At 40.9% G+C, this 15,432-nt stretch overlaps 1 protein-coding gene across 2 annotated transcripts; it reads right to left on the bottom strand.

Annotated features, from left to right (window-relative positions):
* Positions 1–480: 480 nt before the first annotated feature.
* LOC110667736 (serine/threonine-protein kinase AtPK2/AtPK19) lies at positions 481–3,664 on the bottom strand. 2 transcript variants are annotated; one of them, XM_058146475.1, is made up of 7 exons: positions 3,532–3,664; positions 2,139–3,095; positions 1,845–1,927; positions 1,644–1,764; positions 1,356–1,529; positions 1,128–1,235; positions 481–1,007 (listed from the first exon to the last, which is right to left on the bottom strand). In XM_058146475.1, the coding sequence occupies exons 2-7, from the start codon at positions 2,787–2,789 to the stop codon at positions 705–707; spliced, it is 1,440 nt and encodes a 479-aa protein (XP_058002458.1). In that variant the 5' UTR covers positions 2,790–3,095; positions 3,532–3,664; the 3' UTR covers positions 481–704. The 2 variants fall into 2 exon arrangements, with proteins under 2 accessions (XP_058002458.1, XP_058002457.1); XM_058146474.1 differs by having other exon boundaries at positions 2,139–3,116; positions 3,532–3,652.
* Positions 3,665–15,432: the final 11,768 nt, after the last annotated feature.

Below are 15,432 nucleotides of genomic sequence, written 5' to 3'. Positions count from 1 at the left end.
CAAGCCCAGCTGCAGAGGAGCCAGAAGGCCTGCTTTCAATGGCATCTACTAGAACACCAGGCCCTGCAGTTAACTAAAATTCATGACAGCGCAGCAAGATATCAATAATCCCCATTCCAGAAACTCTGATAAATATAGGGAAATGATCCAGATTCCAGATGCAGAGTGCTACCTTATTCATCTGGGATGTTTACAAAATATGCATTGCACCTTAGCAGTTAATGAAAGAACGTGAGTTATGGTAGAAAGTAGAAGCAGGCCTTAAAGCAGACAGCTAAAGAATTTTAGGATGCTGTTGAATTGCAGCTGCTGTTTGAGATAGTAGAAAGGCCACGCCACTACTTCATTTAGGAGCTCTTGTGCTGTGAGCTCTGGCTTGCTTCTAAAGAAATTCAGTTTAAGCGTCAATCTTTTCCGAGCGACATTTCCCAATTTATCCACAATATGTGGACAATGAAGATATCAATTTCTTGAAAAATATTAAACTCTCAAACGCCAATCAGCAAGACTTTTGTTTGAATGTGTGAAGAAGTAACACACAATCCACGGTAATTAAGTAAGAATTTCAAATACAATTCAACAGATCAAATGACCTTTTGTCCATTGGCAGGCACAGTATACTACATCCCATAAGACGATAACCAAATGTTTTCTGAATAAAACCATTTCAAACTCGCACCATGCAAATTGACAAATATGACAAGCTACCACACAGGGCTGTTCTTTTGAAGGAACGAGGCTGCGGGCCTCACATAAGTGAAGTTCACAAAAGGGTTTACATTACTCTTGGGGCTGGCAGCTGGAGAATCTGACAGTGGCATGTCAGTCCATCGCTTCTCAAAATTTGCAATGCAGTGCTTCCCAGCTACTTCTGGACGGAAACTGGGCTGGATCTCCCTCGCCTCCAATTTCTTCCAGTTGATTGGCTTCAACCACTTGTGACGCTTAATTTCTTCACTCCCTGTAGGTCCACTTCCTAGGCGCTTGCTGGCATCTTTTTGTAGCAGCTACATGCAAAACAAAAAAAAATCTCTGAGTTTCTCATTCAGTAATCATTGTTCCGTCAGAAACTCTCCCACCCCGCTACCCCCAAAAACCCTACATCAATTAGAGCCATGAACATTTACCCCTTTCAACAAAGAATGTGCTTCACTTGACAAATAAGCTGGTAGTTTGATCTTGTCCCTAACTATCTTCTGTTGAATTTTCTCCCTGTTCCCACCAATAAAAGGAGGCTGCAGGAGCAACAATCAAGCCATGAAATGCTATAATTATAAATCACAACCTTTAAATGACCAGCTCAAGGGAAAACAATAACAAGGGACAACACGAAGAATTTAGACAGAAAAACCAACCTTTCCGGTTAGCATCTCATATAATAGAATTCCTACACTCCACCAATCTGCGGCCTTATCGTGGCCCCTCCCAAGAACAATTTCAGGTGCCATATATTCAACTGTTCCACACATTGAGTTTGATCTTGTATTTTCGCCAAATTGCTTTGCCAGGCCAAAATCAGTCAACATTACCTAGACAAAACATTACGTATAATATCAGAATTCTTATTTCTAATTTCCTATGTACAGTGCATTTTGGTGCATCTGTCAATTTGTGTGTGTGCGAGAGAGAAAGAGAGAGATTACATGGCCATCAGCATCCAACAGGATATTTTCAGGTTTTAGATCCCTATGCATTATACCATTTGCATGAAGGTGGCTAACAGCAGAAACAACCTCAGCAGCATATATACGAGCCAGATCCTCTCTACAACACAATTGCAACGGCTCACAAACTTTAAGCCTTAGCTTTTAACAAAAATATCCAAACACAAAAAACTAAGATACCTGAAAAGGCCATGATGATAGAGCTGAAAAAAGAGGTGACCCCCATTGATGAAATCCAAAACAAGGTATAATCTATATTTGGTCTGCAAGCCAGGAACAACCCAATGTCAATATTCCAACTACCTAAAAGGTAAAGTGGAAAAAAAAATGGTAACCTATATTAGCATCTACTGACCAAAAAATATAAGAAAAAGAAAATTCCTCAATGAAATATATTTCATCCTCTTAAAAAGCTAAAAGCATGTAAAAACTAGAGAAATCCAAAATTCAAGTGAAGTTTAGATGAAAGATTACCTGGAAAGAGTATTTAAGTTGGACAATGAAGGGATGATCTATTTTTGTCAGAATATCCCTCTCTGCTTTCATGTACTCAACATGATTCTTCTCCACTATCCTGTCTTTCCGCATGACTTTCATCGCATATATTTCCGATGTACCCTTCTTCCTAACCTGATAAACTTTCCCAAAAGCACCTTGCCCAACAACTTTCAGAACCTCAAAATCATCAATCCCTACACCACGGACCTCCAAAGAATCTCCACTAGCATCCTCAACAGCTTGCTCATCAGCATCATCATCTATAGATGATTCCTCAAGTTCCACTAGTTCCATAGAATCCTCCGTCTCATGTAAAGTGAGTTTATTGAGCTTCAGTGACTGGCTAACACAAGAAGAGGGACCAACCAATGAATGTGAACGGTTGTAAATAACAACTGGATCATCATAAATAAGCTCAGAAACATCTGTCCCAGCCAAAGGATTTGCCAAATCACCATTCACTTGGGTTGATGCATGGACTGGCAAAGGACCAAATACATCTGCAAAGTCTAGCTCAACGTGGTCTGAGACTAGAATGTCTGGAGGGTTCTCAGGAAAAAGCAACTGGCTTTGCAATGGTTTGTATATGGAGGTCTTGGTCAACCCAGACGATTGAGAGGAAACCATGTTACCAAATACTATTAAGGTGCCAACTGCAGACAGCTTAAACAATCACTCTCCACAGAAGCCAACTGCAGTTGGCCAAATTTATCACGGGCTAAATTGTGATCTCTGTACAAGTCTCCAAGATAAGAACTGCAGAGAGACTCCTATCAATAGCCTTAACCAAAAGAAAGTTATCGTGTGCAATAGGAGTCCCCAGAAACTTTGGCAACAAGCAAAACAGAATCCAGAAGAAGCAGCTGTTGTTGTTTCCCAATTTGCAGGAAACAGAGGATGGTCCAGTGGTTCTTGAATTCATTAAGATCAAATCTGAAATTCAATTTGAAACCCCTGGATGAGAAAATCATAAATATATTTTATAAATTAATCAGATAACAATATAAACAAATCAAAATTACGTCCTGCCCTGACAGGAGACTGGATAAAGTGAAACAGACAAACCCAGATGAAATCCGGAAGGGAAAAAGGGAAAAAAGTGAACTGATTTAAACAAATTTCATAATAATTAGATAAGCAAAAAACATGTATATGTTCTATAAAATTTAAAATCACTCTCTAAAGAATATCTCAAAATAAAAATAATAACTCCAAAAACCTAACCTGAATTAACCTAACGAATGGTCGCAAAGTAGAGCAAATATGAATAAAATAAGGCGGGAAACAGAGATCTAGAGAACCAAATCTAGCAATAGAACCCAATTACTCAAAGATAACACGTAAAATTAAAGAGTAGAAAGGAAGGTACCTGAGAGAGGATGCAGAGTAGAGAGTGCGATGGGGACGAGTTATGAGACGTGCAGCCAAAAAGAGATCCTGAAGCGGTGGTGCCGCGTCGCCACTTATATTGAAAGCGTGAACGTGACCGGTTCTTTTACGGGTCTGTTTTGCATTATTATTAAAATTATCGTTAAAAAAAATATTTTTTAAATATTTTAATTAAAAATTATTAAAAAATAAATATAATTAATTTTAATTATAAAAATAATAAAATAATTTTTTTAAATTATTTTTTTAATAATATTTAAAATAATATTTTTATTTAAAAAAATAATTTTAAATTCCAAAATTCAATGTTATTCAGGGTTAAAATCGGTGATGCTCCGAAATTTTACCTCTGAAACGTGGCGTGGTTTTAGAGGTTGATGCAATAAAGTGAAGATCCGTGGACCAAACCTGCTCCTTTTTTTTTGGTGTTTTTCCCCTTCTTGGTATATGTCCTCTTAATAAAAAAATAATATTAATATTTGTTTTGGTTTTTTTTTTATTAATGACAATAAGTTAAATAAATCTTTAATTTTTTTTTGTTTAGATAAGTCTTTTAATTTTAAAAATATGTCAATAAGTTAAAATTAATAATATCACTTAACGTTATCAAAAAAAAATGGTAAAATTAATTATTTTTTAAATAAAATATTAATTTTTATATTTAAATAATTAAAAATACATAAAAAAAATTAAAAAAAATATATTATTTGAAATAAAATATTATATAAAAGTTAAACTGTCATGAAAATAAACACAAACAGGAATAACGAATTGTCAATTGCTTTAATTATTAAAAGAAATGCAAATTGAGTTTGTTTCTACAAAATAATTACTTGTTTTCTGCTAATGAATTAACATGCATTTCAATAAAAAAAAATAGGGAAAAAATATAAAGTAATCCCAAACGGTTATTGATTAAAACTCTATAATAAAAAAAATAATATAATATATTTTCTCTATTTCTTTTAGACCTTTCATCAAATAGATTGTGAGTATCACAATGTAAAATAACCAATATCAATGGAAAGCATAAAAATCCCAATTAACTGTTGATTCATCATAGTCCAAATTTCTAATAAGAAATTCATGACTTTTACCATTAATTTTTATATCGTGGCATTGGGCATGATAGATATAGAGGTGGAAGTAGAGGCTATGGCCATTGTTGCTGAAGAATGGGTGGCCTTGGTTGTGGATAGATGAGATCGTTAATATAGACAACTCAAACTGCTTGACTCCCCTTTTCCCTTAAGAACCCAACTGGCCATCTACTTTTGCTCTTTTGCCCAACTCATTGCCAACGACATAACAAGCGAACTAGCAATCTAAACAACTTTGATGCACTCCACATGCTCGAGTCGACTATCAAGAAGAAGAAGAACACAGAAGCAAAAACAAAATTAATTTTTCTTTCATTAATTTTATTTTTTAATTTAAAAAATGTCATATTACTTTTTTGTTGTCTTTAATGGTGAATCGTGCAGTCATGTGATTGAGTTTGACTTAATTGGATTAAGTTATATAAAGTTTATTTGATTTAATTTTAAAGTTAAAGAATTTATTTGAACCCAAAAGAAGTTTAAGAATTTATTTAACTTTTGATTAATAGTTTAAGGGTCAAAATAGATATTTTATCTTTATTAATTAACTTTTTATTTAACATAATATTATTTTATTTAAAATATAATTGACTTATTTTTTATAAAATAAATCTTATTTTTTATTATGTTATTATAAAATATGTGATTTTTTTGAAATAAATATATCTTTAAATATATTAATTAAGGTACATTAAAAATTAATTTAAAATTAAATTTAACTTTTTTTTAATTATAATATTTAAAACTACAAATGAATTTTAAAATATTTGAAAATTTTTTTTTTTTTTCAAAAATTGTCACGACCCAACCTATGGGCCGGACCGGCACTAGGACCTGGGCCAGCCTAAAGCCCCCGAGGCCCGTAGTAAGCCTAACTGTTCACTTACCCAATGCTGAGGCCCATTTGGGCCCAATTTCAAGAAAACAAACGGACAGAGTCTGGCCATAAAATGGACTTACCAACGGGGAGTTTTTGACTCACCCGACCTGTAAACACAATAAACAATCCATTGGGGAGCTCAGCTCACCCTCCACATACTCATCAACATAATAATAAATGGGAGCTCAGCTCCCTCATCCAATCCATCAAACAGACTTAAAATATTAAGTTTACAGGTCCAACATGATAATAATATTACAGACCAAATTCAAATAATTACTGCTAACACATGCGGAAATTCTAGGAGTAAATAAAATTACACAAATATTAATAAACAACCTGCGAAGTAGAAAAGCAGGTTAACCCAGAACAAAATATCCTCCTGCGGCCTGTAAAAATTTTTGAACAGGAGTGAGCGTTCGACTCAGAGAGTAAAATATCAATTTTAACCATAATCTCTATAACTATCTAGAACTAATGCACCCTGTAGAGTGAAATGCAACATCAACAACATTTTCACATCATAACATCAAAAAGGTAATTTGGAGCACTCACACACCCTGTAGTATCAATCATAACATATGGGAGCTGATCCCTATCTGACTCTCTTAAATCCAACTTTGGTGCCGGTGAATTACTCAAGATCGGACTTCCACTTAATAACCAAAACGAGGGTCCCAGCCAATTACTCAAGACGTTACTACCCCTCTAAGGATCGGGTCCCAGCGAATTAAAAAAGCCTTGACTGCACCGACCTATCCATAGTCAACACCAAATCACACGCACGCAAACGCACGACACCGCTCCAAATTACCACAACAACATTCATGGCACATTATGATTATGAATGCAACATAATTCGTGCCTAGAGTTTAACTACATAAATATATGCATATAAGTGATGCATGGGCATCTTGAACATATAATAATATCGAAATTACAATTAAAATTAATATTTTACTCACGGACTTGGCGACAATCATCGTGGCGGTGGCGGAGGAAGAAGGTCATCGGCTCACCTAACAATCATATTACATTTATTTAATACAATCGACTCAATACAAACAAAGAAAAGACCAATTCGTCCTAAGTCGTGTAGAAAATCCGTGAGTCTCCCTATACCTAGGACCTACCTAACCTGCAAAAGGGCTAAAAACGCACTTCTATATTCACAATCCATATATCAACAGTTCAATCATATCACACAGCCCCTCCTGGGCCCATCAAATCAATCATCCATCACAATACGCAAAATTTCAATTTAGTCCTTATTATTGATCATTTTTGCAAAAACTGCTCAAACAAGCTCTAAAAATTATAAAACTTTGCCCCGCGGTCCTTAGTAATATTACTAAGCTATTGCAAAAAGAATCATAATTTTCTAAGCTACCACGCATATTTTATGGATTTTTAATCCTATTTAAGCACTAGAAAATTACGAAAAAATAAGGTTCGGGTTTACCTTTGCCGATTCCGACTTCGGGAACGCGCTCGGGACGTCTGAAAATGGGGGGCTAGCCAAAACCTCGGTCCAATTCGGAGACTTTTCCGTGAAGTGCATGCGGCGAAATTTGCGCATCAGCCAATCGCCGAATTTCCGCGAATCGAGGATACCTACACGAAGCCCATAACACGGGGGTTAGTACATAAATTTTTCAGAATTTTCTAAGCTCATTAAATGCTCGGAAAAACACTGCGAAGTTCCGTGGGACCCACCGAAAAACGGTGTCGGAAAAATTCGAAATTTATGTCATTGCGAAGCTCTCGACGAATGGAGAGTGCTGGTGGCCTCGGTTTTCTCGTGGGATTCACGGTTTTCGAGAAATCTAGCCCAAAAGTCGAAATGGGCTAAAATCTTCCCGAGCAAAAATCGGATAAACCGCTCGATGGATTTCGGCGTTCTTGGTGTCTATGGAAAGCTCTCGCCGAGTAGATGATTTTAGACACAAGACCAGGTCCAATTGGTGGCCGGATCGGCGGTTTGGAAGCGAAAGCGCCTTGCGAGGAAGGGAGATCGCGTGCGTTTTCCGGCCGTTCTGGCGGTGCCAGTGGAGCAGTGGAGGCGGCGCCGTGAGGACGCGAGGAGGCGGTGGCCGTGGCGGCGGGAGGAGGAAAGAGAAACGAGAGAGAGAAGAGGGGAGGGACGACGCGCGGGGAAAGAAAAAGGAAGAAGGAAAAGGGCCGATCCGGTCCGGTTCGATTCGGCCGGTTCGATTCAGGATACAAAATTTTGAATTTTTACTCTGCCTCGGGACCGAAAACGAGGTCCAAAAATTCCGAAAAATTTCCATAAAACTCAGAAAAATACATAGACTCCAAATATATTTTTAGTTTTGCCACGTAGTCTTTAAATTAATTTTTAAAAATCATCAAAGTTTATATTTTCGGAAAATCGAACCCGATTCTTAAAATCCGAAAAATCTCAAAAAAATTCCTAAAATTTAAATAAAATTAAAATACCAAAAATGCTCATAAAATTTAAAATTTTGGGGTGTTACATTCTTTCCCCCTTACAGAAAATTCGTCCTCGAATTTTTACACAAGGCAGAATAAAGCACATGATTATACATTAAACAAGTAAGGGTACTTGCTACGCATGTCCCGCTCTGACTCCCAGGTGCACTCTTCCACTGACTGACTCCTCCACAAAACCTTAACCATAGGGATCTGCTTTGATCTCAGCTGTCTCACTTGGTAGTCCACTATGGCTACAGGTTGCTCCTCAAATGTCAAATTCTCCTTTAGCTCTATCACATCCGGCTGCAGTACATGAGAAGGATCGGGAATGTATTTCCTGAGCATGGAGATGTGAAACACGGGATGAACGTGAGAAAGGTTGGGTGGTAGCTCCAACCGGTAGGCAACTGCTCCAACTCTATCCGTAACCTCAAAAGGTCCGATATACCGAGGTGCCAACTTGCCCTTCTTTCCGAATCTCATGACTCACTTCTTTGGAGATAACTTTAGGAATACATAGTCGCCTTTGCAAACTCCACATCCCTCCGTCTGGGTGTGCATAACTCTTACGCCTCTTTGAAAATTGTTTTGATCGTTCCACGATTAAAGGGAACCATCTCTGAAGTGTCTTGCACTGTGTCTACATCATGCACCTTTGCTTCCCCATTTCTGTCCAACAGGAGGAGACCTACACTTTCTTCCATATTATGCCTCATAGGGTGCCTACCCTATTCTGGAGTGATATCTGTTATTGTAGGCAAACTCCACCAAAGCTAGCTGCTTATCCCATTGACCTCAAAAAGCCAAGACAGTCATGCGAAGCATGTCTTCCGATGTTTGGATTGTCCTTTCAATTTGTCCGATGCATGCGAGGGTGGAAAGGCATCTTGAAGTTCAAGCGTGTGCCAAGAGCCTCCTGCAACTTTCTCCAAAACCGAGAAGTGGCGGGGCCCTCTGTCTGATATTATGGAAGGCGGAACTCCATGCAATCTTATTATTTCTCGAATGTATAGCCGGGCATACTGTGCCACATAATATGTAGTCTTCACGGGTAAGAAGTGAGTGATTTGGTCAAGCGGTCTACAATTACCCATATCGAATCATATCCTCGCGTGAGTGCGAGGCAACGATCCACAAAATCCATAGTGATCATTTCCCACTTCCATTCTGGGATAGGGAGCTCTTGCAGCTTCCCTGACGGTCTCTGGTGTTCAAACTTCACCTTCTGACAAGTCAAGCACTTGGACACAAAGTCTGCAATGTCTCTCTTCATGCCATTCCACCAATAGCTATCTTTCACATCATGGTACATCTTGGTGGAACCTGGGTGGACACTGTACAGTGTGTAGTGAGCCTCTCGCATGATTTCATTCCTGAGGTTGTCTACATCGGGCACACATATCCTAGAACCTTGTACTAGGGCGCCATCATTGGCAAATCCAAACTCACCACCTTCACCTTGCTGTACTCTTTCTATGATCTTCATCAATTGTTGGTCTCTGTGCTGGGAAACTCTAACTCTGTCCCTCAAGTCTGGTCTCACTGAAAAGTGAGCCAACAATACCCCCTCATCTGAAAGATCTAGGATTAAACCTTGATCTATCAACTCATGTACCTCCTGAATTAATGGTCTCTTCTCTACTGAAATGTGCGCCAAACTGCCAGAAGATTTTCTGCTCAAGGCATCTGCCACAACATTGGCCTTTCCAGGGTGGTACTGGATGGTGCAATCATAGTCTTTCAGAAGCTCCATCCATCTCCTCTTTCTCAAGTTCAAGTCCCTCTGTTGGAAGATATACTTCAAACTCTTATGGTCGGTGTATATCTCGCACACTTCACCATACAGGTAGTGTCTCCAGATTTTTAGTGCAAAGATTACAGCCGCCATTTCTAAATCATGGGTGGGGTAGTTCTGCTCATGCCTCTTCAGCTGCCTTGAAGCATAAGTCACTACCTTTCCATTCTGCATCAAAACACACCCTAGGCCAACTCTGGAGGCGTCACAATACACGGTGTATCCTTCACCACTCACAGGTAGTGTCAACACGAGGCGGTGGTTAGACACTCCTTAAGCTGCTGGAAACTCACCTCACGATCATCTGTCCAAATGAATGGAACATTCTTCTGGTCAACTTAGTTAGGGAGCGCCATCTGGAGAAATCTTGCACAAACGCCTATAGTAACCGGCTAAACCAGAAAACTTCGCACCTCGGTGGTATGTTGTAGGCCTAAGCCAATCGATTCTGACTTCAATTTTCTTGGGATCCACTTGAATGCCGTCACTAGAAACCACGTGTCCCAAGAATGAGATGCTTTCTAGCCAAAATTCACATTTTGAAAATTTGGCATATAGCTGGTGCTCCCTCAACGTTTGCAACACCATCCTCAAGTGCCACACGTGTTCTTCCTCGGTCCGAGAGTATACCAGAATGTCATCTATGAATACGATGACAAAACAGTCCAAAAATGGCTTGAACACCCTGTTCATCAAGTCCATGAAGGTCTTTGGTGCATTAGTGAGTCCAAAAGACATCACCAAGAACTCATAATGACCATATCTTGTCCTGAAAGCCGTTTTGGACACGTCCTCATTCCTGATTCTCAACTGATGGTAGCCTGATCGCAAGTCTACCTTGGAAAAGAATCTAGCTCCTTGGAGCTGATCAAACAGATCATCGATCGAGGAAGTGGATACTTGTTCTTCACTGTCACCTTGTTCAGCTGTCTGTAGTCGATACACAACCTCAATGACCCATCCTTCTTTCTCACAAATAAAACAGGAGCACCCCAGGGTGAAGTGCTCGGACGTATAAAACCCTTGTCCAACAGCTCCTGTAGTTGCTCCTTCAGCTCTTTCAATTCTGCTGGTGCCATCCTGTAAGGTGGCATCGATATGGGGTTTGTACCCGGCACAACATCGATGCAAAACTCTATTTCCCTTCCTGGTGGCAACCCTGGAAGCTCCTCTGGGAAGACATCCATAAATTCTCTGACAACAGGAACATTTTCCATGCTGACACCTTCTACAGATGTATCTCTCACCAATGCCAAATACCCTTGGCATCCACGCCTCAACATTTTTCTAGCACTAATTGCTGACACCAAATTATATGGAGCCACGCTCCTGTCACCATCAAAACTAAACTCTTCCACACCAGGTATGTGGAAATACACCTTTTTGTTCCTGCAGTCTAAGGTGGCATAATGAGTTGCCAACCAATCCATCCCCAGGATTACATCGAAATCCATTCGGTAGAGGAACCAAGTCTGTGGGAGGATCTTTCCATCCACTACTACTGGGCTACCGGAAAAACCATATCTACATCTATGTTGTCACTAAGTGGGGTAGCTCTTGACAAAGGGCACTCTAAAGTTGTGGGGTTTCTACCCAACCTCATGGCAAACACAGGATACAAATGAGTGCGTAGCACCGGATCTATCAAAACACGAGCCTCATAAGAATGCACGGAAGAATACCGCCACAACCGCATTGGAAGCTTGAGCATCTGGTGGGTCGGGTGAAAACCCGAGCTTGACCCCTACCCGAGTGGCGTAACCACATCGACTTCTACCTCTGACCGCCTCCAAATCCACGTCCCCCTTGTCCTCGGCCTGTTACCGAATCGATCACTGCCATGTTGGAAGTACCGGATACAATGCGAGGAACATTTGCAATGAACCTGTGACCCCATCCGTGGCTCGCTGAACATGGGGCATTATCTAGCAAAGTGACCGGTTGGCCACACACAAGCATACTCGATCCCATCAAACAAGGTCTGAATGTCCTCTTCACACTGTGCACAAGGTGCCAAGGAGGATCTGAACTGCACTTAACCAGCTAATCGGCGTGACCACCGCTTTGGATCCGCACTGTCGAATCCTCGTGGTGCGTGGTCTCAAACCACTTCTCTTGCTCCTACCCTTTCCTCTGTAATTACCACGCCACCACCGTCGGAGTACCCATGGAAGGGACACCGAGGAACCCTCGCTCTGTTTTCTTTGCTCTCCCTTGTCATCCACAAGATAGCTAATCTCAATCTGCAGCTCGATCAACCACCACATCAAAAGATCGATCCGACATCATGGCTAGGTTCGCATACCTCTGTCAAGCCCCTTTAGGAACCTCTTCACCTTCATTGTTTCGTAGCCCTTCTTTGTAGGGGCATATCTGCTCAATTCGAAATGCAGAGCATATTCATCTCTGCACTGCCATTCTGTCTTAGGGCCTCAAAGGCCCACTGTTTCTGATCTCTGAAGCTTTCTGGCACAAACCGATTGATAAAAAGTTCCACAAACTGAGCCAATGTCAATCCCTCCATCCGGGGTAACACGTAGTCATTCATCGATTGTCTAGGCATAGGCCCCATGACATGCTGCACACACTCTATCAATCTTCTATCAGTCAACTGTAATTCTATTCATGCCTGTCTGCAGGAATCCAGAAACCGATATGCATTGTCTGACACATCATAAGTACCAGGCACCAACTTTTTAAAATTTATGATCTGTTTGTAAGGTTCCCATCTTGGTGCGGTGGACTGCTGCTGCTGTGGAGGGTGGACCATATACTGCGCCATCATGTCGATGGTTCTCTGCAGACCAGCTAGAGTAGCTGCCATGGGGTCCATGGGACCCTGTGCCATGAAAGACTGTTCCTGAACTGTGGGTAGCTGCTCTTCTACTTGAGCAGCTCTAGGCCTCCTACCCTGCCTCCTCGGGGCAGGCGCCTCATCCTGTGCCGACACCTCATCAGGCACATCTGGTTCTGGTGCAGTGGTAGCTCTCCTGCTTCTACGCATTTTCCTGAAATTCAGCAGCATTAGCCCACAAAATTCAAAACTCCACATTGCACAGCTCTATAGACTCATATTTACACACAATATATGAAGCAGAAACTAGAAGCAAAGACGACAATGCAAGACGAATATGGACCCTATTTTTCCGCATGTGACTCCTATTAGACTTTTCCCAACACTTTAGACAACATTCCCTAAGAATCTGGAGCCTAAGCTCTGATACCACATTTGTCACGACCCAACCTATGGGCCGGACCGACACTAGGACCTGGGCCAGCCTAAAGCCCCCGAGGCCCGTAGTAAGCCTAACTGTTCATTTACCCAATCCGAGGCCCATTTGGGCCCAATTTGAAGAAAACAAACTGACAGAGTCCGCCCATAAAAGGGACTTAGCTACTGGGATTTTTTGACTCACCCGTAATGTAAAAACAATAAACAATCCATTGGGAGCTCACCACCCTCCACATACTCATCACCATAATAATAAATGGGAGCTCAGCTCCCTCATCCAATCCATCAAACAGACTTAAAATATTAAGTTTACAGGTCCAACATGATAATAATATTACAGACCAAATTCAAATAATTACTGCTAACACATGAGGAAATTCTAGGAGTAAATAAAATTACACAAATATTAATAAACAACTGCAGTAGAAAAGCGAGTTAACCTGAACAAAATATCCTCCTCGGCTCAGAAAATTTTTGAACATGAGTGAGCGTACGACTCAGAGAGTAAAATATCAATTTTAACCATAATCTCTATAACTATCTATAACTAAAGCACCCTGTAGAGAGAAATTCAAAATCAACAACATTTTCACATAAAAACATCAAAAGGTAATTTGGAGCACTCACACACCTGTAGTATCAATCATAACATATGGGAGCCGATCCTATACACTCTCTTAAATCCAACTCGGTGCCGAATTACTCAAGCTCGGACTTCCACTTAATAACCAAAACGAGGGTCCCAAATAATTACTCAAGCCGTGACTACCCTCGAAGGATCGGGTCCGTGAATTACTCAAGCCGTGGATCGCCTGGCCCTATCCATAGTCCACACCACATCACACGCACGCCAACGCACGCACACTGCTCCAAATTACCACAACAACATTCATGGCACATTAACAGTTATGAATGCAACATAATTCGTGCCTAGAGTTTAACTACATAAATATATGCATATAAGTGATGCATGGGCATGCTGAACATATAATAATATCGAAATTACAATTAAAATTAATATTTTACTCACAGACTTGACGACAATCACGTGGCGGTGGGCGGAGGAAGAAGGTCATCCGCTCACCTGACAATCATATTACATTTATTTAATACAATCTGACTCAATACAAACAAAGAAAAGACCAATTACGTCCTAAGTCGTGCCGAAAATCCGACAGAGTCTCCCCTATACCTAGGACCTACCCAACCTGCAAAAGGGCTAAAAACGCACTTCTATATTCACAATCCATATATCAACAGTTCAATCATATCACACAGCCCCTCCTGGGCCCATCAAATCAATCATCCATCACAATACGCAAAATTTCAATTTAGTCCTTATTATTGATCATTTTTGCAAAAACTGCCCAAACAAGCTCTAAAAATTATAAAACTTTGCCCCGCGGTCCTTAGCAATATTACTAAGCTATTGCAAAAAGAATCGTAATTTTCTAAGCTACCACGCATATTTTATGGATTTTTAATCCTATTTAAGCACTAGAAAATTACGAAAAAACAAGGTTCGGGTTTACCTTTGCCGATTCCGACTTCGGGAACGCGCTCGGGACGTCTGAAAATGGGGGGCTAGCCAAAACCTCGGTCCAATTCGGAGACTTTTCCAGAACGGGTCCATGCGCCCGAAATTTGCGAACTTGGCCAATCGTCCGAATTTCCGCGAATCGAGGATACCTACACGAAGCCCATAACACGGGGGTTAGTACATAAATTTTTCAGAATTTTCTAAGCTCATTAAATGCTCGAAAAAACACTGCGAAGTTCCGTGGGACCCACCGAAAAACGGTGTCGGAAAAATTCGAAATTTATGTCGTTGCGAAGCTCTCGACGAATGGAGAGTGCTGGTGGCCTCGGTTTTCTCGTGAGATTCACGGTTTTCGAGAAATCTAGCCCAAAAGTCGAAATTGGCTAAAATTTTCCCGAGCAAAAATCGGACAAACCGCTCGATGGATTTCGGCGTTCTTGGTGTCTATGGAAAGCTCTCTCCGAGTAGATGATTTTAGACACAAGACCCGGTCCAATTGGTGGCCGGATCGGCCGGATTTGGCCGGGGAAGCCGAAATGCCGCGCGCGCGAGGAAGGGAGATCGCGCGCGTTTTCCGGCCGTTCTGGGAGGAGGCGCCGGCGAGGGGAGGACGCAGGGGAGGCGGCTGGCCGGCGGCAGGGGAGGGGAGGAGAGAGAAACGAGAGAGAGAAGAGGGGAGGGACGACGCGCGGGGAAAGAAAAAGGAAGAAGGAAAAGGGCCGGTCCGATTCGACCGGTCCGATCCGGTCCGGTTCGATTTGGCCGGTTCGATTCAGGATACAAAATTTTGAATTTTTACTCTGCCTCGGGACCGAAAACGAGGTCCAAAAATTCTGAAAAAATTTCATAAAACTCAGAAAAATACATAGACTCCAAA

This window comes from Hevea brasiliensis, chromosome 5 (genome assembly GCF_030052815.1).
Source record: "Hevea brasiliensis isolate MT/VB/25A 57/8 chromosome 5, ASM3005281v1, whole genome shotgun sequence".
NCBI classification, from domain to species: Eukaryota; Viridiplantae; Streptophyta; class Magnoliopsida; order Malpighiales; family Euphorbiaceae; genus Hevea; species Hevea brasiliensis.
Note: the sequence above shows the minus strand (reverse complement) of the source record. Positions and strands in the feature narration are given on the sequence as shown.